Below are 27912 nucleotides of genomic sequence, written 5' to 3'. Positions count from 1 at the left end.
AACATGTTCCAAATCCATTTAACACCGGAATTACCCTTTAAAAGTGTGATTATTATTATTCACTTTTTTATTGATATTTGTTTATTTTGACTCATCTAGACAATCTCATGTAATCTGATTAATCAAATAAAAATGTATTTGAATCTTATCTTATTCTATCTTATCCAATTAAATGTAATCTATTCTAAATTCTAGCATATTCTCCAAAAGATCTTATTTCTAAGGAAAGGTCTTTTAACATTTGAAAGAAATAGATTAAGTTTATTCATGATGTAAATACATCTCATTTTGAAGTTCAAATGAGAAATAAATTATAATATTCTACATTACACAATAAATATACTGTATATTGATATTGCTTAATTTTGTATAATGTTGTTGAATCACTGCTAATAATTTTTTTTCTTTGACTTCTTTCGTCATTTTTTCATGCCCTTTAATCCTTATCCAATAGCTTTTACGTTTGTTTCTAACCAATCCATCAACCTCATTAAATAGCATACAAAGGAATGCACAAATCTGGGAAATCTTAAACGTTTCTTTGCAGCCCAATTTAAGATGAATTGCTCAATGTTAACAAAGGAAAAGGGAAATGAGCCAAAAGGGTGTTTTGTGCACATTTAAAAAAGGGAAGATATAAATTCACTCCCTCCCAAAGCACTAACCTGAGACATTGTGTATGCTTCTGGGATCTAGTAGATATGGCCATGAAAAGGTAAAAGTACTTTTTTAACTATGATGAAATTTGGTGGTGCAAATATTAATCCAAAGTTAATTTGTTAAGTATTCTGCTACAATAATGATTAACAGTTCACCGACTTCTTTTTATGTCTACAGTGTGCGAGTAGCATTGCTATTATGGACAACAGCTCTCTTGTCATGGAGGACCCTCTGCCTGGCCGAGCTGATAGAGGACCAAGGGCATGCATCGTGTGTCACTTCCAGTCGACGAGATAAGAACCTCTCCGGTCAGAATGTTACCAATGTTCCTTTGGATCTGAATAATGAGACGCAGTCCCTTGACATTTCTCACAACCCCCTTGTGAAACTGCAGGCAGCCCCCTTCCAAAGACTCTCACAACTCTGCTTCCTGAAGGCTACCAGCTGTGGTCTGACGGTAATAAATCCTGGCTTATTCGTTCATACCCCGAAACTGAAATTCCTGAACATATCTAACAATTTGTTAGATCATATCCCTGATCTATCACTGCCACTGCTTAAGATCCTGGACTTGGCCGGCAACCAATATGGCAGCTATCAATTACCGGCCACTTTTCAGACGTTGGCAAATCTGTCCGCCCTTTATTTGGGAAGTGAAAATGCTTTACAAGTGGACTTCAATGATTTTGATTCCCTCTCGGATAGCTCGTTGAAACATCTCATCCTTGGAGGAGGTGTTGAGTGGCAACGGTACGATCAAGGTTCTCTTGCGAAGATGAAATCCCTCCAGAAGATAACCCTCAAAGTGCCTTTTTGTGAGAACTTTGATTTATTTGAAAACCTGCTGGAAGATGTGAATGAAACGCAAACAACCGATTTAGAGTTGGTCAACGTACTTCCTGACCTCTGCAATGTGACCGGGGACCCTTTTAGGAGCCTGAGAGCGATGCCACTCATAAAGGATTTCACCATTGTAAACACTTGGATTAACAGCAGTTTCTTTGTGTTATTTTTGAAGAATGTTCTACTTTCCAATGTTCGAACACTTACATTTGTAAACGTAACCTACAATGAAGATACAGCTGAAGGATTTAGGTTCCCCACTCTGAATCACACCATCGTCCTACGGTCCCTTATATTTGATGGAGTAAATCATTACCAATACAGATACCCCTCTATTGAAATTAGTGTGGACATGTTTTCCAAGATGGACTATTTAAAGTTCTCAGGCACAGGAATGAACATTGTACCTTGCAAGGTTATGTCCTCCTTGCCGTCCCTGGAAACCCTGGACCTCTCGAACAACCTACTGTCTGACACAGGGTTCTGGTGGTCTGGGTGCTCCTATACCTCGGTGTTTCCCAAACTAAGGCACCTCTCTTTGAGCAAAAACCGCTTCGTTGACCTTTCCTTCATCGCTCAGCACACCCACCAGATGAAGTACCTGGAATCTTTTGACTTGAGTTTCAACTCCATTTTTTTGGATAAACCGTGCTTTTGGCCCATCCACATCACATCGCTGAGCCTGAGCAACAACAACCTGGGCAACAAAGTATTTTCCTTCCTGTCCGAGTATTTACAGCGAATTGACCTGTCAAAGACAGGCATCACCGCCCTGACAGAAGAAGACCTTTTGCAATTTCCCATGTTGACACACCTTTTCCTGAGCTTCAACAGCATTAAGGTCATCCCTACGGATCTATCCCCCACCTTGGTCAGTCTGTACATAGATCAGAATTCCATGACATCCATCTCCCGGGAGTCTCTGGCGGGTCTTCCAAGTCTCAGGACTCTGAAAGCTGGAGACAACCCCTTTGTCTGCTCCTGTGACTCCTATTGGTTCATGACTGCTCTGAACAAATCCTTGCTGCCCGACTGGCCCTTGGATTATACCTGCAGCACTCCCCCATCTGTGGCTGACCTGCCGATGTCCGAGTACAGAACCAGCAGGATGTCCTGTGAGGCCTGGCTTCAGGCTGCCGTGGCGTTGCCCGTGACGATGCTCATCGTGCTGGCCCTTTGCTCTGCGTTCTACGCCTGTGACGGAGTGTGGTACACCAAGATGCTGTGGATGTGGATCCGCGTGAAGAGGAGAGGCCAGAAGCAGGCCAACCTGCTGAACAACACGACGTTTCGGTACCACTCGTTCATCTCCTACAGCCACCAAGACTCCGCCTGGGTGGAGAGCAAGCTGGTGCCGTCCCTGGAAGGGGCCGGAATCTCCCTGTGCATCCACGAGCGAGACTTTGTGCCCGGCCAGTGGATCGTGGATAACATCATCAACTGTGTGGAGGAGAGCTACAAGACACTGTTTGTGCTGTCCAACCACTTTGTGCAGAGTGAATGGTGCAACTACGAACTCTTCTTTGCCCAGCATAGAGCTATTGACGCCCAGCAAGACTCCCTGGTCTTCATCCTGTTGGAGCCTATTCCGACCAACTCTCTGCCCAAGAAGTTCTTGAAACTGAGGAGATTGCTGATGCAGCAGACGTACCTGGAGTGGCCCATGGATGAGCGAAAGCAGCAGGTGTTCTGGGTCAACCTCAGGTCTATGCTACAGGTGGCGGACCACCGGATCCTGAAGGACATGGCCCTAGAGTTAACCCAAAGCGCTTCTCTGATCCCACACGATTTGGTTCCTTTGTTAAAATGATGACTGCAGTCCAAAATGAAAATTGTGTGTGGCCCATTAAAAGATAAATGTTTTACATTTTAACTATGATTGCCTGAATGAAACTCGACAAAACTGATCAATTAAAGTATTTTTTCCGTACATATTTCTGGTAAAACTTACTTTCTTTTTAGTTTAAGTACTGCATTACTTTTGATTTCTGTTGATTGTATTCATCAATATTTTTCTTTCCTATGTTTGTTACGAAAGTAAATGTCTCCACTCAGTGTCAATATAGAGAAATGCACGCCATTGCATCGCGTGGTGCAATAGGATATTTTAAAAAAATATACAGTCGACGTAGCCTACATATGAAATTTACGAAAACATCTATCTATGTAAATGTGTGCATAAAGACGCAGCCTTTGCGATATCCGAAGCTGTTAATTCTCATTTCGCATTTCAATAAAGAACTTTTAAATCAGTGTCTTCAGGTCTCTACTGCCTGCATAGTTTACAAAACACCAAAAAAGGAAGTGTTGTCAAACGTGGTCAATGCTCCTTGCTTTAAACTTGACAAGTGTGTCAACTGTGTTATAGTGTAGGAGGATGAACCGAGATGGTGGGACACAGAACGCTTCGGGTGGGTACCAGATAACATTGTTTGTTGTTTTTAGCTTGCTCGTCAGTGTCAACCATTACCAGTGTGCCCACACCAGAGGGGTACTTTAACTCTTATCAACCCTCCGGGGAGACACACACAGCACTTTCCCTTCTGCCCGACGCTTCACAACAAAACAACACAGCAACACACACCACAGCACAGCTGGGCCCCGTTTCCCGATAACGATGGATCCAAGCTCGTACCATCGTTCTCACGAAGGATCTTACGAACCTTCGTAAAATTTCTTTGGAGCGTTTCGTGAAACTCCTCTTAACATGAACACACGTGCACTGCTCTAACGACATTCGTAGCCTTGTAACTGTCCACTGACACCGTGCTGAGATGGGCTCTGTAGGAGGTGAAGACGCAGGAATGTCACAGGAAAATAGGGTTAAAAAGGGTTAAAATATCTCCCCATCAAGGCCAACACCAGAGTATCCCACGAAAAGAATAGACATTAATAATATGAATGCTACAAATATTAAAACACAATTGATTAGGCCTAGGCCGACATATGCTTTATCAGTTCTAATCCTGAATGCCCTGTGCGTGTATTTTTTCACAGCATTTTTCCCCACTGAAATAATTACAAATTACAAAAATCAAAAATACATTGTGTGACAACTACATTTATCTTCATGTGCTGAAACAGGCTTTTCGCAGCAAAGAGGGCAGACTTTATCTGATTCCGCATTAGGTTTCGTTGATTGGCGCGCACTCTCTAGTCTAGAGTCTTTGGTGTAAACATTAAAAATGCAACGTTCCATTCATTCATTATCATTCGAACGCAGTGGCTGGGCATTGACACACGGCAATTGCTGACCCGATTAGGAGAGCTTGGTCTAGATCCTGCCCATATTGTGAGTGAGGGGGTAAAATCACCCGTTATTCACGGTGCAGGCTTTCTTGGTTCACTGGAAAAGGCGGGGCTGCGCACAGACTCTAGACCTCTTTAGAATAATTTGCATACTCCCGAACGATTCTTTTTTTTTTTATGAATGAAGACGCACGCAATGATGAGTTCACGTCTGAGCGTAGGCTACAAACGCGATTAACTATGGTCAGGGATGTTCGTAACTGTCTAGACACGGTCCAATAAATAGTGAACTCCTCACAGCCTCACCGAAGCGCCTACAGTGCTTAATGGAAATTATCGCAACAAAAAACGCATGCAGAAATTCTCCGATACCTGCTGGTCTCAGAATGATTCATGTAGGCCTACAGTATGTCTTCTGTCATTGATCAATATGTGGACATTTTAACAACGATGGTTGAATTAAAAACAGATGGAAACAACAAGTGCAGCACGAAAGCGACCTCCCACACAAGAGAAATGGAATCATTTGATTTTAGTATATGCCTTGTGACGTGGCGTTTACCGGCGGTAACCACTGTTTTTGGGGTACCTACTGCGGAATTGCTCCAGCTGGACATTCCGTGGTATTGGATGTGTTTTAATAAAACACATCCAATACCACGGAATGTCCAGCTGGCGACTCCACTGAGGCTAAAGTAACAACAATGTTGTTAGCACCCTACGAGTGCCCCTGGAGCTCTCTTTAGCTACGAACTTTTTCACGACGTTCGTTACCAACGATGCTTTCGGGAAACGGTGTGAAACCAGTACGATGCTCGTACGACGAAATTCACGAACCACTAAAGGCAAGCCCACACCGTTGCCTTAAGGCTAACGATGCTTTCGGGAAACGGGGCCCTGGGCTCAAGATATGAGCGCTGTCAGCCGCCAGCCCACGGCCGCACCCCGGGCGTTTAGCTTTTAAAGGATAGACAACGACGAAGCCCTTCGGACACGGTGTCATTTTGCTGTCGGTGTCGTTTTACCTGCAGGTAACGTTCTTGGTCCAGCCTCCTGTTATCGCCGGAGCCGCCGTGGACGCTGCTGCACCCGGATCTTCCTGAGAGCAGCACTTCACTTCGGAGATCATCGGGAACCAAGCGCGGATGGATTTTAGATTGGTGTTGTATATTCAATCAATTCCAGAGTGACGTGACGGCTATCGGCTCAGCAATAGCCGTGTGTCAATGCCCAGCCTCTGCGTTTGAATGACAATGAATGAAGGGAACGCTGCATTTTTTATGTTTACTCCAAAGATTCTACACTAGAGAGTGCGCGCCAATCAATGAAACCTCATGCGGAATCAGATAAAGTCTGCTCTCTTTGCTGAGAAAAGCATTTATCTTCATGTGTTTCACCACATGAAGATAAATGTAGTTGTCCCACAAGCTATTTTTGATTTTTGTAATGTGGAATTATTCCAGGGGGGAAAATGCCTTGAACAAATGTACGCACGTTCGGGATTAGGACTGATGTCGGCCTAGGCCTAATTAATTGTGTTTTAATATTTGTAGCATTCATATTATTGTAGTCAATTTTTTTCGTAGGATACACTGCTGTTGGCCTTGATGGGGAGATATTTTAACCCTTTTTAACCCCATTTTCCTGCGACATTCCTGTGTCTCCCCCTCCTACAGAGTCCATTTCGGCACCGTGTCAGTGGACAGTAACAATCCTATGAACGTCGTGCAGTGCACGCGCGTTCATGTTAAGAGGAGTTTCGGGGAACGCTCCAAAGAAATTTACGATGGTTCGCAAGATCCAACGTGAGAATGATCGTACAAGCGTGGATCCATCGTTATCGGGAAACGAGGCCCAGTGGTCGGCAACTGGCGGCCCGCGGACCATGACTGGCCCGCCAGACATAATATTGTAATGACCACAGGCGAGGTAGTGAGCGAAGTACGTTGATATCAGGTTTATTAGATTCCACACACGGACCAACAGGCGCAGCTCAACCGGAAAGCACAACACCCCAAACTCCCGCCCGGAAGGAAACCCCCAGGGACCCCCTCTCAGACGGCCCGCCCCTTCCTCCCAAACCCTGTGACGCTACAATATCTTGCCCGCCAGATTATTCAGAAGTTATATGATTATTTAGATTTCTTTGATTTTTTTTTTTACATTTTGAATATCGAATATTATTCAATCAACTTTATTTTGTTTTTTATTTAAATGTATCAAATCCGGCTACTACTCCCGCGAGGTTAGAGACACACTCGTCACGGTCACGCGTAAGCTGCGAGGGGCTGAGCGGGAGTTATTGGAAACTATGCAATATTAAATTAAACTGAACACCCCTCTATGGCCTATACAACAATCATTGGGATCAGACATTACTATTTTTGTGTGATACTGCGAGTAGAGAAAGGTAGGAGCTGTTGGCAAAAGTAGGCCTACACAAAAGATTTAAGACGCCAAGCTCGGAGACTTTGATGTTTAACACAAGCAGAGTCGCTGATGAGGCTACTTCGCCTACAGCTCTTCTAACGATGAGTAGGCTGGGAACGGAGGTTTGTGTGAGTCAGTCAGCACCCGCCATGGTGCGTGTGTGTGTGTGTTACAGCGTGTGTGTGTGTGTGTGTGTGTGTGTGTGTGTGTGTGTGTGTGTGTGTGTGTGTGTGTGTGTGTGTGTGTGTGTGTGTTACAGCGTGTGTGTGCGTGTGTGCGCGGTCAGTCAGCACCCGCCGTGGTGTGTGTGGGGTTGTGTGTTTTGTTTCAAGAGCGGATGCTGCTTTTTTAGGTGCACAACTGCCCTCTCTCCAGCTATTGAGTATTCTCGAAGAAAGTTGTCCAATCCCGGGTTGCTTTGAACTCACTTCATTTATTATAAAGTCGTCGGCATGTTTCGGCATGGTAAGTGAAGCTATACGGAGGGAATTTAATCTAACACGTGTGAGAGGAAAATACCGTGATCTACTTCAAGCCCCCGGGCTAAGGCCCGTGGTCTCTCCGTGCCGTCTACCTATTGAACTCTGGCCTGTTCACTTGACGTCCTCCGATAGAGGACGTCAAGTGGGCGTGGCCTATGCAGTGGGCGTGGCCGTAATGGCTTCGGCTTCTTCACCTAATTAAAGGTGATGCCTTCTGTGGTGGAGCAGCCTTCAATAAGGTCTTGCTCCCCTTGTGGCTATGTGAGGGTAATGCAGCTTCTTATATGTTTGGTCCTACTCCCTAGTGGTTAAGTGAGGGAAATACAGCTTGTGTTCTTAAAATACGTAACACAGCATAGACAGGAAAGGAGGAGCGGCTTTACGCGTGGCCTTGGCATACAATGAGACCCTTTCTACGGACACTTTTACCTGCAGGCTCCGCTGCAGAACCAGGTTGACAACTGCCTCATAACATGATCAGGCATGACATTTACGTGATTTGGGCATACCCTTGTTTATATGTACGTCTTTATAGAGTAATCTAGTGTGTGGCATATGACTAAGCCAACTGACGGGCCTGCGTCGCAGTTCCAGATGCATTTTCATTCGTCAATTCCTTGAACTAGCCTTTGATAACCTTCTGGCCCGCCAAATATTGGCTGGAATTTTTTTGGCCCGGGGCCAAACTTACTTGCCGACCCCGACCGACACTATGCATAGTTGACACACTGTCAAGTTTAAAGCAAGGAGCGTTGACAACGTTTGACAACACGTCCTTTTTTGTTGTTGTATAAACTATGCGGGTGGTTTATAGAGAGGCACGATGTGGGTATTGTAGTCCAAACTGTCAGGGGTGTTTGATTTAAAAGTTCTTTATTGAAATACGAAATGAGAATTAACATCTTTGGATATCACAAAGGACTTGTCTTTATACAAACATTTGCATAGATACATGTTCTCATGAATATGAAATATCATATGTAGGCTACATCATCTGTATATTTTTTAACAATGTCCTATTGAAAAACGCCATGCAATGGCGTGCGTTTCTCTATATGGACACTGGGTGGAGACATTTACTTTCATAAAAAACATAGAAGGAAAAATATTATCGATTACAATCAACAGAAATCAAAAGTAATGCAGTACTGAAACGAAAACTAAAGAAAGTTTTACCAGAAATATATACAGAAAAAATACTGCAATTGATCAGTTTTGTCGAGTTTCATTTAGGCAATCATAGTTAAAAAAAAAATTTTTTTTTTTTTTTTTTGTGTGTCCCTTTGAAAGGGACACACACATTTTTCACTTTAGACTGCAGTCATCATTTTAACAAAGGAACCAAATCGTCTGGGATCAGAGAAGCGCTTTGGGTTAACTCTAGGGCCATATCCTTCAGGATCCGGTGGTCCGCCACCTGAAGCATAGACCTGAGGTTGACCCAGAACACCTGCTGCTTTCGCTCATCCTTAGGCCACTCCAGGTACGTCTGCTGCATCAGCAATCTCCTCAGTTTCAAGAACTTCTTGGGCAGAGAGTTGGTCGGAATAGGCTCCAACAGGATGAAGACCAGGGAGTCTTGCTGGGCGTCAATAGCTCTATGCTGGGCAAAGAAGAGTTCGTAGTTACACCATTCACTCTGCACAAAGTGGTTGGACAGCACAAACAGCGTCTTGTAGCTCGCCTCCACGCAGTTGATGATGTTGTCCACGATCCACTGGCCGGGCACAAAGTCTCGCTCGTGGATGCACAGGGAGAGTCCGGCCCCTTCCAGGGACGGCACCAGCTTGCTCTCCACCCAGGCGGAGTCTTGGTGGCTGTAGGAGATGAACGAGTGGTACCGAAACGTTGTGTTGTTCAGCAGGTTGGCCTGCTTCTGGCCTCTCCTCTTCACGCGGATCCACACCCACAGCATCTTGGTGTACCACACTCCGTCACAGGCGTAGAACGCAGAGCAAAGGGCCAGCACGATGAGCATCGTCACGGGCAACGCCACGGCAGCCTGAAGCCAGGCCTCACAGGACATCCTGCTGGTTCTGTACTCGGACATCGGCAGGTCAGCCACAGATGGGGGAGTGCTGCAGGTATAATCCAAGGGCCAGTCGGGCAGCAAGGATTTGTTCAGAGTAGTTATGAACCAATAGGAGTCACAGGAGCAGACAAAGGGGTTGTCTCCAGCTTTCAGAGTCCGGAGACTTGGAAGACCCGCCAGAGACTCCCGGGAGACGGATGTAATATAATTCTGGTCTATGTACAGACTGACCAAGGTGGGTGATAGATCCGTAGGGATGACCTTAATGCTGTTGGAGCTCAGGAAAAGGTGGGTCAACATGGGAAATTGCAAAAGGTCTTCTTGTGTTAGGGCGGTGATGTCTGTCTTTGACAGGTCAATTTGCTGTAAATACTGGGACAGGAAGGAAAATACTTTGTTGCCCAGGTTGTTGTTGCTCAGGCTCAGTGATGTGATGTGGATCGGCCAAAAGCACGGTTTATCCAAAACAATGGAGTTGAAACTCAAGTCTAGAGATTCCAGGTACTTCATCTGGTGGGTCTGCTGAGCGATGAAGGAAAGGTCAACAAAGCGGTTTTTGCTCAAAGAGAGGTGCCTTAGTTTGGGGAACACCGAAGTATGGGAGCATATAGACGGCCAGAAACCTGTTTCAGTCAGTACGTTGTTTGAGAGGTCCAGCGTTGCCAGGGACGGCAAGGAGGAGATAAGGTTGTATGGTACAGTGTTTATTTTTGAGCCTGATACCTTCAAATAGTCCATCTTGGAAAACATGTCCACACTAATTTCTATAATGGGGTATTTGTATTGGTAATGTTTAACGCTATCAAATATAACCGAACTTAAGACCATTGTGTGATTCAGAGTGGGGAACTTAAATCCATCAGGTGTATCTTCGCTGTAGGTTATGTTTGCAAATGTAATCATTCTAACATTCGAAAGAAAAACATTCTTTAAAAACATTACCATGAAACTGCTGTTAGTCCAAGTGTTTACAATGGTTACATTTTTTACCAGTGGCATGGTTCTCAGGGTCCTGAAAGGGTCCCCGGTCACATTGCAGAGGTCAGGAAGTACGTTGACCAACTCTAAATCGGTTGTTTGCGTTTCGTTCACATCTTCCAGCAGGTTTTCAAATAAATCAAGGTTCTCACAAAAAGGCACTTTGAGTGTTATCTTCTGGAGGGATTTCATCTTTGCGAGAGAACCACGATCGTACCGTTGCCACTCAACACCTCCTCCAAGGATGAGATGATGCAATGAGCCATCCGAGAGGGAATCAAAATCATTGAAGTCCACTTGTAAAGCATTTACACTTCCCAAGTAAAGGACAGACAGATTTGCCAACGTCTCAAATGTGGCCGGTAATTGATAGCTGTCATATTGGTTGCCAGCCAAGTCAAGGATCTTCAGCAGTGGCAACGATAGATCAGGGATGTTTTCTAACAAATTGTTAGATATGTTCAGGAATTCCAGTTTTGGGGTATGGCAGAACACGCCAGGATTTATCAGCCTCAGACCACAGCTGGTAGCCTTCAGGAAGCAGAGTTGTGAGAGTCTTTGGAAGGGAGCTACTTGCAGTTCCACTAGGGGGTTGTAAGAAATGTCCAAGTACTGTGTCTCATTATTCAGATCCAAAGGAACATTGGTAAGATTCTGACCGGAGAGGTTCTGAACTCGTCGTCTGGAAGTGACGCACGATGCATACCCTTGGTCCTCTATCACCTCGGCCAGGCAGAAGGTCCTCCAAGACAAGAGAACTGTTGTCCATAATAGCAATAATACTTGCACACTGTAAATTATAAAAAGAAGTCGGTGAACAGTTAATAATTATTGTATCAGAATACTTAACAAATGAACTTTGTATTAATATTTGCACCCCCAAATAGCATTGGAAACCCGTGTAAATAATTTCCTAATTTCCTCCATCATTTCCTCAGCTTACCTTTTTATGGCCATATCTCATGGATCAGAAAACCATACAAGAAACAGCTACAAAGTCTTTCGTTGGTGCTATGGGAAGGAACGGATTCATATCTCCCGTTTTATAACGAGGTGTGACAATTAATTGCCATCAGCTTATTTCCTTTTTTCTTTTGTGAACATTGAGCAATTCCTCTTTAGCTGAAAATTAATTTCTGCTTTCCTTTGTATTTGGATTTAGTATGCATGCGTTGAAGCCTATTTAAAAATGTTTTATCTGATAGACCTTAATACATCAGCTGGTTTGCTTAAGACGTTTAAATCGTTGAAAGTCAAACTACAGTTAAGTAGTAGTCTGTTATTTCTTTCCAGGAGAATCCCAGGACCCGTCCTCCTTTACTTTTGAGCATTTCATGTTACCCACGCAATGTGGGTATTGTAGACCAAACCGTCAGGGCCGAAGACACTGTCTGATTTAATAGTTCTTTATTGAAATGCAAAATGAGAATTAACAGCTTCAGATATCGCAAAGGCTGTGTCTTTATACACACATTTGCATAGATACATGTTTTAATAAACTTCATATGTAGGCTACATCGTCGGTACATTTGTTAACAATATCCTATTAAACCACGCTATGCAATGGCGTGCATTTCTCTATTTGGACACTGGGTCGAGACGCTTACATTAATAACAAACATACAAATGAAAAAAATGTATCGAATATATTCAAAAGCAATCAAAAGTAATGCAGTACTTTAACTAAAAAGGAAGTAAGTTTTACCAGAAATATATACAGAAAAAAATACTGTAATTGATCAGTTTTGTCGAGTTTCATTTAGGCAATCATAGTTCAAATGAAAAAAATATTTATCTTTGAAAGGGACAAACACAATTTTAATTTTGAAGTCATCATTTTAACAAAGGATCCAAATCGTCTGGGATCAGAGAAGCGCTTTGGGCTAACTCTAGGGCCATATCCTTCAGGATCCGGTGGTCCGCCACCTGTAGCATAGACCTGAGGTTGACCCAGAACACCTGCTGCTTTCGCTCATCCATGGGCCACTCCAGGTACGTCTGCTGCATCAGCAATCTCCTCAGTTTCAAGAACTTCTTGGGCAGAGAGTTGGTCGGAATAGGCTCCAACAGGATGAAGACCAGGGAGTCTTGCTGGGCGTCAATAGCTCTATGCTGGGCAAAGAAGAGTTCGTAGTTACACCATTCACTCTGCACAAAGTGGTTGGACAGCACAAACAGCGTCTTGTAGCTCGCCTCCACGCAGTTGACTGCAATTCAAGACTAAATTATGCGTAACATTGAATAATAAACTAAAAACACTATAAATCTCTAGTGTGTGTGTATATACGTATATAATCTATTGTATTGGCTCATATGTGTATATAGGGCATGTTTCATTCAGAATGTAACAGCTTCATTATGAATACATTTGAACTGGGTAAATCATAGGGTGTGTGTTTGGGTGTGTTTGTGTGTGTTGTGGTAACCCGGCACGGTGTGCGGACCACCACCTCCGGAAACAGGACACAACTTTGCTGGGCAAAAGCCAAAAAGGCATGTTTAATCCAAAATCAAACAAAGTCTCATACTTTAAATAATATAACAACGAAAAAAACCTGGGAGGAATCGACGGCCCTATCCCCCGTGGGTGGAATCCCGTCACCCACGAGGACCAGTCTCTCCGTACAGGAGCTCCAGGGCTGGGAGAGCCCCGAAGGAGTGGAGAAGCAGGCTGTTGAAGCCCTGCTTCTCCACCTGTTCCTCAGGTGCTCTGCATGTCCTTAATTGGCCCGGGCCGGGGGGGGGGGGTGTGTGTGTGTGTGTGTGTGTGTGTGTGTGTGTGTGTGTGTGTGTGTGTGTGTGTGTGTGTGTGTGTGTGTGTGTGTGTGTGTGTGTGTGTGTGTGTGTTTCTGAGAGAGAGAGAGAGAGAGAGAGAGAGAGAGAGAGAGAGAGAGAGAGAGAGAGAGAGAGAGAGAGAGAGAGAGAGAGAGAGAGAGAGAGAGAGAGAGAGAGAGAGAGAGAGAGAGAGAGAGAGAGAGAGAAATTGTTACATGCGGTATGTGAGCTTGTTTATAAATCTCTTTATGGCTGTTTTTTTTTTGTGGTTGTGTTTTTTTTGTGTGTGTGTGTGTTTGTCTGGATTCCAACTTTGTCAGCTTTTTCAGACAAACACTATAGCCCACTTCCCTCCACATCATTGCGGAACAGTCATAGATTTGGAATAACCATGACCACTTGTGTGATGAAATGGTTTCAATTGTTTCAATTGGGAACGCGGTAAAAAATTGTGTGGCTCATTTATCACAGTGTCTCGTGATTCCATGTCACAATAATGGGCATGCTCCAATCCTGATGCGTTTCCCATACGGCTACCCGCCGTGAGGGAACTGATCGGTTGCTAGGCGATGGAGTGTCATCTGATTGGTCCTTGAAGCTGGACAATAAGAGGAACTGTAGTTGGTCTGCCCGGAATGAAGCAGGACTGTTTCTCACTATGAGATACATAGAAGACTGTTAAGGGCCCCCAAGCCAATGGGGGTCCCAACTTAAATAATAAACAAATATGTATGTTAATCAGAATCAGAATCAGAAAACTTTATTGATCCCCGGTGGGAAATGATTTGTTCCAGGTGCTTTGTGCAAAGAGAAATTACAAGCATCATTATTCTTTTCGTATATTGTTTAGGAATTGTCCCACCTGGATCTATACCATTTGGAATCAGAGGTGTTTTTTTAGACCTCCTTTCAGTTCTCATAATAGCTGCAGAAGTCCTAAACTTTCACAATTGTCGCTCACAGATTCACTTCCTGTTAAATCTCTAATCATCAGGTGAGACTAATCTAATAAAATGTAGCCTTTCTGCTCTTATGTGTTCCTAATACATGATATGCATATTAGGCAGCCATGCAGACAAAGGGGAACATATTACCCCTTTAAAGGTGTACAGTGGAAGTTGTACAAACAAGGAAGAAAGCAAGGAACCATTTTGGCAGGGAGTCAACACTCCAATAGGCAACATTACTTTATTTGAATTACAAGCGAGAGACAGACATCTGATGTTTGCGTCATAGTGTTTCTAGCCAAATGCTAATTTAAGACCCATGTCCCTAGTGGGGCTTTTGGTTAAAAATAATAATACAGATGAACGTAATTAAAAAGTAAGAAAATGGAAATGAAATAAAATGGAAAATCAAAGAAGATGTATGCAAGCATGATTGTTGTTGAATTTGACAAAATTTAGCCTGAACCATTGCCATCCACACTGATGGTCACACTGTGAGGAGGTTCCATCGAGTCCTACAACACAGGTCAATAATTATTGGCTTTGAATGTAGCCGATTAATTTCTTAAGATACTCGACAAAGAAGCACTATGAGCAATGATAAATGAATCAATAACCGCAGACACTTAAAAGCGTTATTATTATTTCACTTTTTTATTGATGTGTCTTATTTGTTTATTTGGACTCATCTAGACTCATCTTATCCAATCTTATGTCATCTGATGAATCAAATAAAAATGTATTTGAATCTTATCTTACTCTATCTTATCCAATTTAATGTTATCTATTCTAAATTCTAGTGAATTCTAAGGAAGTTCTAGCATACTCTCCAAAAAATCTCAGGTCTAAGGAAAGGTCTGTTAACATTTGACAGAAATCGATTAAAGGTCCCATGGCATGCTACTTTATGGATGCTTTAATATAGATATTAGTGGGGCCCTAACACAGTAATTGAAGACGTTCCCGAAATTCAGCCGTGGTGTAGAATAACAGCCACTACGAGCCAGTCGCACATTGAGCTTTCCCCAAACGAGCCGTTTCGGTGTCTGTAGCTTTAATGCAAATGAGGAGGAGAGAGGTAGGTCAAGGAGGATGGTGGGGGTGTGGCCCTGAGCAGCTTGCGGACACAGTACAATGCGCCCTGTTTACAGTGGATGTATCGCATACCGAGGAGCACACAGCCTTTGGCCCTGTTCTGTAAATATTCTAGAACACGCAGGAGTCCTGGAGCTCTATATCTAAATATTATCATATTATAAATAGATATCTATATCATATCATACATACTATCACGGCCAAAAGCTGTAACGGCCTCCAGACGATATTATGAACCTCAAACGACTGCGTCGGGTTCTGCGACGTCTCCAGTTCTTCCACGTCAACATCAATCTGAAGTAGACTGACCCACGACATGGAGGAGAAAGGGATTATTGCCCGAGATTGTTGACTGCGATTGTCTCCCGCCGAAGCCTAGCTGCCGAGGGACCACCGCCTCGGCAGCAGGCAGCGCTTAGGCACCACCTCGGCGCTGCCTGCTGCCTGCTGCAGGAGGCGGTGGTCCCTCGGCAGTGGGCAGCGGGAAGCAGGGATCAAGAGGGAGACAATCGCGGACAAAAATCCCTTTCTCCTCCATGTCGTGGTTCATGTACCTCAGGGAGTCAAAGCCAAAATTCCTTTCCCCCAATTCCTTCTCAACCATGGCTGAGATAACCCGAACTACAGTCTTGTTGTGGAAATACCAGAGACGTCATAGAACCGACGTGTTATGCGCCATGACACCAACAGCAGAACGGTTATCCAAATAACAAAGTGTGCAACATTTGCCTTACAGTGTGTGTAATCACAAACACACACACACACACACACACACACACACACATGTGGCGCTGGCACGGTCGTAGCTCATTGTCTCATTGGCGGGCCAAATTCTCAGGGCGGGCCAGGCAGAGAAAGGGGAGGAGATTGTCTCCTTATGACGACATATGGGGCCACATTCCAAATCAGCAAGCCTGAGCTTCCATTTTTTCTAAGGCGGGCAGGATACCTTGTGCTCGTTTTACACCAAACGCAAGTTTTAGCCACTGGGGGACCATAGGCAGGCTAGGGGAACTCATATTAATGTTAGAAAACCTCATAAAGCGAGATTTTAATGCCATGGGACCTTTACGTTTATTCATGATGTAAATACAGAAAGTTCAAATGAGAAACATCTAATAATAATTGACATTATACAATAAATTTACTGTACATTGATATTGCTTTATTTTGTATACTGTTGTTGAATCACTGCTAATACATTATTTTCTTTGACTTCTTTCGTCACTTTTTCATGTCCTTTAATCCTTATCCAACAGCTGTTGCGTTTGTTTCTAACCAATCCTTCACCCTCATTAAATAGCATGCAAAGGAATGCAGAAATCTGTGAAATTCTAAAACGTTTGTTTGCAGCCCATCTTGAGATGAATTGCTCAATGTTAACAAAGGAAGTGGGAAATGAGCCAAAAATGTGTTTTTCAGCATATTTAAAAAAGGGAAGATATAAATTCATTCCTTCCCAAAGCACCAGCGAAGATATTGTAGCTGTTTTGTGTATGGTTCTGGAATCTAGGAGATATGGCCATAAAAAGGTAAAAGTACTTTTTTAAATATGATGAAATTTGGTGGTGCACAGTTAAGGTATTCTGCTACAATAATGATTAATTACTAGAAAAAGATTTAATGATAAAGTTTGCAGACTTTTTTTTTTTATGTTTACAGTGTGCAAGTAGCACTGCTATTCTGGACAACAGCTCTCTTGTCTTGGAGGACCCTCTGCCTGGCCGAGCTGATAGAGGACCAAGGGTATGCATCGTGTGTCACTTCAAGACGACAAGTTCAGAACCTCTCCGGTCAGAATCTTACCAATGTTCCTTTGGATCTGAATAATGACATGCAGTACCTGGACCTTTCTCACAACCCCCTGGTGAAACTGCAGGCAGCTCCCTTCCAAAGACTCTCACAACTCTGCTTCCTGAAGGCTACCAGCTGTGGTCTGAGGCTGATATATCTTGGCTTATTCGTTCATACCCCGAAACTGAAATTCTTAAACATATCTAACAATTTGTTAGATTACATCCCTGATCTATCGCTGCCACTGCTTAAGATCCTGGACTTGGCCGGCAACCAATATGACAGCTATCAATTACCGGCCACATTTGAGACGCTGGCAAATCTGTCTGCCCTTTACTTGGGAAGTGAAAATGCTTTACAAGTGGACTTCAATGATTTTGATTTCCTCTCGGATAGCTCATTGCATCATCTCATCCTTGGAGGAGGTGTTGAGTGGCAACGGTATGATCGTGGTTCTCTCACGAAGATGAAATCCCTCCAGAGGATTACCCTCAAAGTGCCTTTTTGTGAGAACCTTGATTTATTTGAAAACCTGCTCGAAGATGTGAACGAAACGCAAACAACTCATTTAGAGTTGGTCAATGTACTTCCTGACCTCTGCAATGTGACCGGGGACCCTTTCAGGAACCTGAGAACCATGCCACTAGTAACACATTTAACCATTGTAAACACTTGGATTAACAGCAGTTTCATGATGATATTTATGAAGAATGTTTTTCTTTCCAATGTTCGAACGATTATATTTGCAAACATAACCTACAACGAAGATACACCTGAAGGATTTAAGTTCCCCACTCTGAATCACACAATGGTCCTACGGTCCCTTATATTTGATGGATTAAAACATCACCAATACAAATACCCCTCTATAGAAATTAGTGTGGACATGTTTTCCAAGATGGACTATTTGAAGTTCTCAGGCACAGGAATGAACACTGTACCTTGCAACCTTATATCCACCTTGCCGTCCCTGGAAACCCTGGACCTCTCAAACAACGTTCTGTCTGACACAGGGTTCTGGCCGTCTATATGCTCCTATACCTCGGTGTTCCCAAACCTAAGGCACCTGTCTTTGAGCAAAAACCGCTTTGTTGACCTTTCCTTCATCGCTCAGCAGACCCACCAGATGAAGTACCTGGAATCTCTTGACTTGAGTTTCAACGCCATTGTTCTGGATAAGCCGTGCTTTTGGCCCATCCACATCACATCACTGAGCCTGAGCAACAACAACCTGGGCAACAAAGTATTTTCCTTCCTGTCCCAGTATTTACAGCAAATTGACCTGTCAAAGACAGGCATCACAGCCCTAACACAAGAAGACCTTTTGCAATTTCCCATGTTGACACACCTTTTCCTGAGCTCCAACAGCATTAAGGTCATCCCTATGGATCTATCCCCCACCTTGGTCAGTCTGTACACAGACCAGAATTATATTACATCCATCTCTCGGGAGTCTCTGGCGGGTCTTCCAAGTCTCAGGACTCTGAAAGCTGGAGACAACCCCTTTGTCTGCTCCTGTGACTCCTATTGGTTCATAAATACTATGAACAAATCCTTGCTGCCCGACTGGCCCTTGGATTATACCTGCAGCACTCCCCCATCTGTGGCCGACCTGCCGATGTCCGAGTACAGAACCAGCAGGATGTCCTGTGAGGCCTGGCTTCAGGCTGCCGTGGCATTGCCTGTGACAATCCTCATTGTGCTGGCCCTTTGCTCTGCGTTCTACGCCTGTGACGGAGTGTGGTACACCAAGATGCTGTGGATGTGGATCCGCGTGAAGAGGAGAGGCCAGAAGCAGGCCAACCTGCTGAACAACACTACGTTTCGGTACCACTCGTTCATCTCCTACAGCCACCAAGACTCCGCCTGGGTGGAGAGCAAGCTGGTGCCGTCCCTGGAAGGAGCCGGACTCTCCCTGTGCATCCACGAGCGAGACTTTGTGCCAGGCCAGTGGATCGTGGATAACATCATCAACTGCGTGGAGGCGAGCTACAAGACGCTGTTTGTGCTGTCCAACCACTTTGTGCAGAGTGAATGGTGTAACTACGAACTCTTCTTTGCCCAGCATAGAGCTCTGGACGCCCAGCAAGACTCCCTGGTCTTCATCCTGTTGGAGCCTATTCCGACCAACTCTCTGCCCAAGAAGTTCTTGAAACTGAGGAGATTGCTGATGCAGCAGACGTACCTGGAGTGGCCCATGGATGAGCGAAAGCAGCAGGTGTTCTGGGTCAACCTCAGGTCTATGCTACAGGTGGCGGACCACCGGATCCTGAAGGATATGGCCCTAGAGTTAACCCAAAGCGCTTCTCTGATCCCAGACGATTTGGTTCCTTTGTTAAAATGATGACTGCAGTCTAAAATGAAAAATGTGGGTGTCCCATTCAAATATAAATATTTTTTTCATTTTAACTTTGATTGCCTAACTGGAACTCGACAAAACTGATGAATTAAAGTGTTTTTTCTGTATATATTTCTGGTAAAACGTACTTTCGTTTAGTTTAAGTACTGCTTTACTTATGATTTCTTTGATTGTATTCGATTCAAATTTTTCTTCTGTACATTTGTTTTTAAAGTAAATGTCTCAACCCAGTGTCCAGATAGATAAATGCACGCCTTCGCATTGCGTGGTTAAAAGGATATTGTTAAAAAATATACAGACGATTTAGCCTACATATGAAATTTATCAAAACATGTGTCTATGTAAATGTTTGCATAAAGACACAGCCTTTGTTATATCCGAAGCTGTTAATTCTCATTTTACATTTAAATAAAGAACTATTAAATTAAACAGTGTCTTCGGCCCTGACAGTTTGGACTACAATACCCAAATCGCGTGGGTAACGCCAAAGGCTCAGAAGGAAAGGAGGACAGGTCCTGGGATTCTCCTTGAAAGAAATTACAGACAAACACAAAACTGTAGTTTGCCTTTCAATTATTTAATCATCTTAAGCAAGCAAGCTGATGCATTAAGATCTATCAGATAAAACATTTTTAAATAGGCTTCAACGCATTCATACTAAAATCCATCACTTACTAAGGAGAAGACAAATCGGTATTACGAGAACAAACGGTTCGTATCAGCCATGCAACATGATATTCCAAAATACGTCTGATGTGCGCATTTCTCATGAAGCCGCTATATTGGCTGACTATTTAACAACACTAGCCTAAACACGCCGCTCTTCATACTTCCATTGCCCCAGGAGACACTTCCTGTATTCCAGATCTGTCTCCATGAAAATAACACACTTTTTTTCGTTCTCTTTGCTCAGAGGCGACACAGAATCAACAAACTAGGCTTGACCGAAATGGATTGGCTTGCAGTAATGATGTAAATACATGAGGTTCAAATGATAAACATATAAGTTTAACTGAAATGATGCATACATTTACTGTATATTTATCTTGCTTTTTTTTTTTTAAATTTCATAGAATCACTGCTACTACATTATTTTCTTTGACTTCTTTGTTTTTTTTATGTTCCTTTTAAACCTTATCCAATCTTTTTTGTATTTCATTCTAACCAAGCCTTCACCCTCAATAAATTCAAAGAAATGCAGGAATTAATATGCTGCTGAAGAGGAATTGCTCAATGTTAACAAAAGAATAAGGAAATAAGCTGATAGCAATAAACTGTCATACCTTGTTATAAAACGGTAGATATGAATCTGTTCCTTCCCATAGCACCAACGAAAGACTTTGCAACTGTTTCTTGTATGGCTTTGGGATCTATGAGATATGGCCAGAAAAAGGTAAATGGTTTAATTTTTTTTTTTCACTATGATGAAATGATTTACATGGATTAAAACGGCTATTTGGGGGTGCTAAAATTAATACAAAGGTAATCTGTTAAATATTCTGATAAAATAATGATTAACAGTTCACTGACTTTTTTTATTGTTTGCAGTGTGCAAGTAGCACTGCTATTATGGACGGCGACCGTCTTGTCTTGGGGGACCTTCGGCCTGGCCGAGCTGATAGACAACCAAGGGTATGCATCGTGCGTCACTTCCAGACGACGAGTTCAGAACCTCTCCGGTCAGAATCTTACCAATGTTCCTTTGGATCTGAATAATGACATGCAGTACTTGGACCTTTCTCACAACCCCCTTGTGAAACTGCAAGCAGCCCCCTTCCAAAGACTCTCACAACTCTGCTTCCTGAAGGCTACCAGCTGTGGTCTGAGGCTGATATATCCTGGCTTATTCGTTCATACCCCGAAACTGAAATTCCTGAACATATCTCACAATTTGTTAGATTATATCCCTGATCTATCGCTGCCACTGCTGAAGATCCTTGACTTGGCTGGCAACCAATATGACAGCTATCAATTACCGGCCACATTTGAGTTGTTGGCAAATCTGTCCGCCCTTTATTTGGGAAGTGAAAATGCTTTACAAGTGGACTTCAATGATTTTGAGTCCCTCTCGGATAGCTCGTTGAAACATCTAATCCTTGGAGGAGGTGTTGAGTGGCAACGGTACGATCGTGGTTCTCTCGCGAAGATGAAATCCCTCCAGAAGATAACCCTCAAAGTCCCTTTTTGTGAGAACCTTGATTTGTTTGAAAACCTGCTCGAAGATGTGAATGAAACGCAAACAACCGATTTAGAGTTGGTCAACGTACTTCCTGACCTCTGCAATGTGACAGGGGACCCTTTTAGGAGCCTGAGAACCATGCCACTCATAAATGATTTCACCATTGTAAACACTTGGATTAACAGCAGTTTCTTTGTGTTATTTTTGAAGAATGTTCTACTTTCCAATGTTCGAACGCTTACATTTGTAAACGTAACCTACAATGAAGATACACCTGAAGGATTTAGGTTCCCTCCTCTGAATCACACCATCGTCCTACGGTACCTTATATTTGATGGAGTAAATCATTACCAATACAGATACCCCTCTATTGAAATTAGTGTGGACATGTTTTCCAAGATGGACTATTTAAAGTTCTCAGGCACAGGAATGAACATTGTACCTTGCAACATTATGTCCTCCTTGCCGTCCCTGGAAACCCTGGACCTCTCAAACAACCTACTCTCTGACACAGGGTTCTGGTGGCCTGGGTGCTCCTATACCTCGGTATTCCCCAAACTACGGCACCTCTCTTTGAGCAAAAACCACTTTGTTGACCTTTCCTTCATCGCTCAGCAGACCCACCAGATGAAGTACCTGGAATCTCTAGACTTGAGTTTCAACTCCATTGTTTTGGATAAGCCGTGCTTTTGGCCCATCCACATCACATCGCTGAGCCTGAGCAACAACAACCTGGGTAACAAAGTATTTTCCTTCCTGTCCCAGTATTTACAGCGTATTGACCTGTCAAAGACAGGCATCACCGCCCTAACACAAAAAGACCTTTTGCAATTTCCCATGTTGACCCACCTTCTCCTGAGCTCCAACAGCATTAAGGTCATCCCTACGGATCTATCCCCCACCTTGGTCAGTCTGTACATAGATCAGAATTATATTACATCCGTCTCCCGGGAGTCTCTGGCGGGTCTTCCAAGTCTCAGGACTCTCAAAGCTGGAGACAACCCCTTTGTCTGCTCCTGTGACTCCTATTGGTTCATGACTACTCTGAACAAATCCTTGCTGCCCGACTGGCCCTTGGATTATATCTGCAGCACTCCCCCATCTGTGGCTGACCTGCCGATGTCCGAGTACAGAACCAGCAGGATGTCCTGTGAGGCCTGGCTTCAGGCTGCCGTGGCGTTGCCCGTGACGATGCTAATCGTGCTGGCCCTTTGCTCTGCGTTCTACGTCTGTGACGGAGTGTGGTACGCCAAGATGCTGTGGGTGTGGATCCGTGTGAAGAGGAGAGGCCAGAAGCAGGCCAACCTGCTGAACAACACGACGTTTCGGTACCACTCGTTCATCTCCTACAGCCACCAAGACTCCGCCTGGGTGGAGAGCAAGCTGGTGCCGTCCCTGGAAGGGGCCGGACTCTCCCTGTGCATCCACGAGCGAGACTTTGTGCCCGGCCAGTGGATCGTGGACAACATCATCAACTGCGTGGAGGCGAGCTACAAGACGCTGTTTGTGCTGTCCAACCACTTTGTTCAGAGTGAATGGTGTAACTACGAACTCTTCTTTGCCCAGCATAGAGCTATTGACGCCCAGCAAGACTCCCTGGTCTTCATCCTGTTGGAGCCTATTCCGACCAACTCTCTGCCCAAGAAGTTCTTGAAACTGAGGAGATTGCTGATGCAGCAGACGTACCTGGAGTGGCCCATGGATGAGCGAAAGCAGCAGGTGTTCTGGGTCAACCTCAGGTCTATGCTACAGGTGGCGGACCACCGGATCCTGAAGGATATGGCCCTAGAGTTAGCCCAAAGCGCTTCTCTGATCCCAGACGATTTGGTTCCTTTGTTAAAATGATGACTGCAGTCTAAAATGAAAAATGTGTGTGTCCCATTCAAAGATAAATATTTTTTTCATTTTAACTTTGATTGCCTAACTGGAACTCGACAAAACTGATTAATTACAGTGTTTTTTCTGTATATATTTCTGGTAAAACGTAATTTCGTTTAGTTTAAGTACTGCTTTACTTTTTATTTCTTTGATTGTATTCGATTCATATTTTTCTTCTGTATGTTTGTTTTTAAAGTAAATGTCTCAACCCAGTGTCCAGATAGAGAAATGCACGCCTTCGCATTGCGTGGTCAAAAGGATATTGTTAAAAAATATACAGACGATGTAGCCTGCATATGAAATTTATCAAAACATGTGTCTATGTAAATGTTTGCATAAAGACACAGCCTTTGTTATATCCGAAGCTGTTAATTCTCATTTCACATTTAAATAAATAACTATCAAATTAAACAGTGTCTTCGGCCCTGACAGTTTGGACTACAATACCTAAATCGCGTGGGTAACACCAAAGGCTCAGAAGGAAAGGAGGACAGGTCCTGGGATTCTCCTTGAAAGAAATTACAGACAAACACAAAACTGTAGTTTGCCTTTCAATTATTTAATCATCTTAAGCAAGCAAGCTGATGCATTAAGGTCTATCAGATAAAACATTTTTAAATAGGCTTCAACGCATTCATACTAAAATCCATCACTTACTAAAGAGAAGACAAATCGGCATTACGAGAACAAACGGTTCGTATCAGCCATGTAACATGATATTTCAAAATACGTCTGATGTGCACATTTCTCATGAAGCCGCTATATTGGCTGACTATTTAACAACACTAGCCTAAACACGCCGCTCTTCATACTTCCATTGCCCCAGGAGACACTTCCTGTATTCCAGATCTGTCTCCATGAAAATAACACACTTTTTTTCGTTCTCTTTGCTCAGAGGCGACACAAAATCAGCAAACTAGGCTTGACCGAAATGGATTGGCTTGCAGTAATGATGTAAATACATGAGGTTCAAATGATAAACATATAAGTTTAACTGAAATGATGCATATATTTACGTTATATTTATCTTGCTTTATTTTTTATAATTCCATAGAATCACTGCTACTACATTATTTTCTTTGACTTCTTTGTTTTTTTTTTATGTTCCCTTTAAACCTTATCCAATCTTTTTTGTGTTTAATTCTAACCAAGCCTTCACCCTCAATAAATACAAAGAAATGCAGAAATGAATATGCTGCTGAAGAGGAATTGCTCAATGTTAACAAAAGAAAAAGGAAATAAGCTGATGGCAATTAACTGTCACACCTCTTATAAAAGTGTAGATATCGATCCGGTTCCCTCCCATAGCACCAACAAAAGGTTTTGTAGCTGTTTCTTGAACGGCTTTGGGATCTATAAGATATGGCCAGCAAAAGGTAAACGGTTTAATATTTGTTTTTCACTATGATGAAATGATTTAGATGGATTAAAACGGCTATTTGGGGGTGCTAATATTAATACAAAGGTAATTTGTTAAGTATTCTGATACAATAATGATTAACAGTTCACTGACTTTTTTAATGTTTGCAGTGTGCAAGTGGTATTGCTATTATGGACGACAACCGTCTTGTCTTGGGGGACCTTCGGCCTGGCCGAGCTGATAGAGGACCAAGGGTATGCATCGTGCGTCACTTCCAGACGACGAGTTCAGAACCTCTCCGGTCAGAATCTTACCAATGTTCCTTTGGATCTGAATAATGACATGCAGTACCTGGACCTTTCTCACAACCCCCTGGTGAAACTGCAAGCAGCCCCCTTCCAAAGACTGTCACAACTCTGCTTCCTGAAGGCTACCAGCTGTGGTCTGAGGCTGATATATCCTGGCTTATTCGTTCATACCCAAAAACTGAAATTCCTGAACATATCTCATAATTTGTTAGATTACATCCCTGATCTGTCACTGCCACTGCTGAAGATCCTTGACTTGGCTGGCAACCAATATGACAGCTATCAATTACCGGGCACATTTCAGATGTTGGCAAATCTGTCTGCCCTTTACTTGGGAAGTGTAAATGCTTTACAAGTGGACTTCAATGATTTTGATTCCCTCTCGGATGGCTCATTGCATCATCTCATCCTTGGAGGAGGGGTTGAGTGGCAACGGTACGATCAAGGTTCTCTCGCGAAAATGAAATCCCTCCAGAAGATAACCCTCAAAGTGCCTTTTTGTGAGAACCTTGATTTATTTGAAAACCTGCTGGAAGATGTGAACAAAACGCAAACAACCAATTTAGAGTTGGTCAAAATATTTCCTGACCTCTGCAATGTGACCGGGGACCCTTTCAGAAACCTGAGAACCATGCCAATCGTAAAAAATGTAACCATTTTAAACACTTGGATTAACAGCAGTTTCATGATGATATTTATGAAGAATGTTTTTCTTTCCAATGTTGTAACGATTACATTTGAAAACATAACCTACAACGAAGATACACCTGAAGGATTAAAATTCCCAACTCTGAATCACACAATGGTCATAAGTTCGGTTATATTTGATAGGGTTAAACATTACCAATACAAATACCCCACTTTCGAAATGAGTGTGGACATATATTCCAAGTTGGAGTTTGTGAAGTTCTCAGGCACAGGAATGAACATTGTACCTTGCAACACAATGGCCTCCTTGCCGTCCCTGGAAACCCTGGACCTCTCAAACAACCTGCTGTCTGACTTAGGGTTTTGGTGGCCTGGGTGCTCCTATACCTCGGTGTTCCCCAAACTAAGGCACCTCTCTTTGAGCAAAAACCGCTTTGTTGACGTTTCCTTCATCGCTCAGCAGACCCACCAGATGAAGTACCTGGAATCTCTAGACTTGAGTTTCAACTCCATTGTTCTGGATAAGCCGTGCTTTTGGCCCATCCACATCACATCACTGAGCCTGAGCAACAACAACCTGGGGAATAAAGTATTTTCCTTCCTGTCCCAGAACTTACAGCAAATTGACCTGTCAAAGACAGGCATCACCGCCCTAACACAAGAAGACCTTTTGCAATTTCCCATGTTGACACACCTTTTCCTGAGCTCCAACAGCATTAAGGTCATCCCTACGATTCTATCTCCCACCTTGGTCAGTCTGTACATAGACCAGAATTCCATTACATCCGTCTCCCGGGAGTCTCTTGCGGGTCTTCCAAGTCTCAGGACTCTCAAAGCTGGAAACAACACATATGTCTGCTCCTGTGACTCCTATTGGTTCATAAATACTATGAACAAATCCTTTCTGCCCGACTGGCCCTTGGATTATACCTGCAGCACTCCCCCATCTGTGGCTGACCTGCCGATGTCCGAGTACAGAACCAGCAGGATGTCCTGTGAGGCCTGGCTTCAGGCTGCCGTGGCGTTGCCCGTGACGATGCTCATCGGGCTGGCCTTTTGCTCTGCATTCTACGCCTGTGATGGAGTGTGGTACACCAAGATGCTGTGGATGTGGATCCGCGTGAAGAGGAGAGGCCAGAAGCAGGCCAACCTGCTGAACAACACGACGTTTCGGTACCACTCGTTCATCTCCTACAGCCACCAAGACTCCGCCTGGGTGGAGAGCAAGCTGGTGCCGTCCCTGGAAGGGGCCGGACTCTCCCTGTGCATCCACGAGCGAGACTTTGTGCCCGGCCAGTGGATCGTGGACAACATCATCAACTGCGTGGAGGCGAGCTACAAGACGCTGTTTGTGCTGTCCAACCACTTTGTGCAGAGTGAATGGTGTAACTACGAACTCTTCTTTGCCCAGCATAGAGCTATTGACGCCCAGCAAGACTCCCTGGTCTTCATCCTGTTGGAGCCTATTCCGACCAACTCTCTGCCCAAGAAGTTCTTGAAACTGAGGAGATTGCTGATGCAGCAGACGTACCTGGAGTGGCCCATGGATGAGCGAAAGCAGCAGGTGTTCTGGGTCAACCTCAGGTCTATGCTACAGGTGGCGGACCACCGGATCCTGAAGGATATGGCCCTAGAGTTAACCCAAAGCGCTTCTCTGATCCCAGACGATTTGGATCCTTTGTTAAAATGATGACTATGATTGCCTAAATGAAACTCAACAAAACTGATAATTGTTTGTATTTACAGTGTGTAAATAGCACTGCTATTATGGACGACAACCGTCTTGTTCAGTACTGTTGATTACTTTGGATTCCTGTTGATTGTATTCGATTAATATATTTCGTTTGTATGTTCAAGTAAATGTCTCCACCCAATGTACGAATAGAGAAATTCAC

At 43.6% G+C, this 27912-nt stretch overlaps 6 protein-coding genes across 6 annotated transcripts; 4 read left to right on the top strand and 2 right to left on the bottom strand.

The window, feature by feature from the left end:
- The first annotated feature begins 659 nt into the window (after positions 1 to 659).
- LOC130381813 (toll-like receptor 2) lies at positions 660 to 3764 on the top strand. Its single transcript, XM_056589593.1, has 2 exons — positions 660 to 715; positions 838 to 3764. The coding sequence occupies exons 1-2, from the start codon at positions 702 to 704 to the stop codon at positions 3311 to 3313; spliced, it is 2490 nt and encodes an 829-aa protein (XP_056445568.1). The 5' UTR covers positions 660 to 701; the 3' UTR covers positions 3314 to 3764.
- A 5219-nt stretch (positions 3765 to 8983) lies between these two features.
- Positions 8984 to 11672, bottom strand: LOC130381814 (toll-like receptor 2). Its single transcript, XM_056589595.1, has 2 exons — positions 11618 to 11672; positions 8984 to 11464 (listed from the first exon to the last, which is right to left on the bottom strand). Exons 1-2 carry the CDS (start codon positions 11629 to 11631, stop codon positions 8989 to 8991), a joined length of 2490 nt encoding a protein of 829 aa, XP_056445570.1. The 5' UTR covers positions 11632 to 11672; the 3' UTR covers positions 8984 to 8988.
- Positions 11673 to 12507: 835 nt separating this feature from the next.
- On the bottom strand, positions 12508 to 14905 carry LOC130380415 (toll-like receptor 2). The gene is made up of 3 exons (XM_056587606.1): positions 14869 to 14905; positions 13230 to 13312; positions 12508 to 12786 (listed from the first exon to the last, which is right to left on the bottom strand). The coding sequence occupies exons 1-3, from the start codon at positions 14903 to 14905 to the stop codon at positions 12508 to 12510; spliced, it is 399 nt and encodes a 132-aa protein (XP_056443581.1).
- Positions 14906 to 16958: 2053 nt separating this feature from the next.
- Positions 16959 to 19819, top strand: LOC130381816 (toll-like receptor 2). Its single transcript, XM_056589597.1, has 2 exons — positions 16959 to 17023; positions 17154 to 19819. The coding sequence occupies exons 1-2, from the start codon at positions 17010 to 17012 to the stop codon at positions 19627 to 19629; spliced, it is 2490 nt and encodes an 829-aa protein (XP_056445572.1). The 5' UTR covers positions 16959 to 17009; the 3' UTR covers positions 19630 to 19819.
- Positions 19820 to 20946: 1127 nt separating this feature from the next.
- On the top strand, positions 20947 to 23750 carry LOC130381815 (toll-like receptor 2). Its single transcript, XM_056589596.1, has 2 exons — positions 20947 to 21037; positions 21193 to 23750. Exons 1-2 carry the CDS (start codon positions 21024 to 21026, stop codon positions 23666 to 23668), a joined length of 2490 nt encoding a protein of 829 aa, XP_056445571.1. The 5' UTR covers positions 20947 to 21023; the 3' UTR covers positions 23669 to 23750.
- Positions 23751 to 25013: 1263 nt separating this feature from the next.
- LOC130380414 (toll-like receptor 2) lies at positions 25014 to 27707 on the top strand. Its single transcript, XM_056587605.1, has 2 exons — positions 25014 to 25077; positions 25232 to 27707. Exons 1-2 carry the CDS (start codon positions 25064 to 25066, stop codon positions 27705 to 27707), a joined length of 2490 nt encoding a protein of 829 aa, XP_056443580.1. The 5' UTR covers positions 25014 to 25063.
- Positions 27708 to 27912: the final 205 nt, after the last annotated feature.

Source organism: Gadus chalcogrammus, chromosome 4 (assembly GCF_026213295.1).
Source record: "Gadus chalcogrammus isolate NIFS_2021 chromosome 4, NIFS_Gcha_1.0, whole genome shotgun sequence".
NCBI lineage: Eukaryota > Metazoa > Chordata > Actinopteri > Gadiformes > Gadidae > Gadus > Gadus chalcogrammus.
The sequence above is the reverse complement of the archived record's forward strand: the minus strand, read 5'-3'. Positions and strand labels throughout refer to the sequence as shown.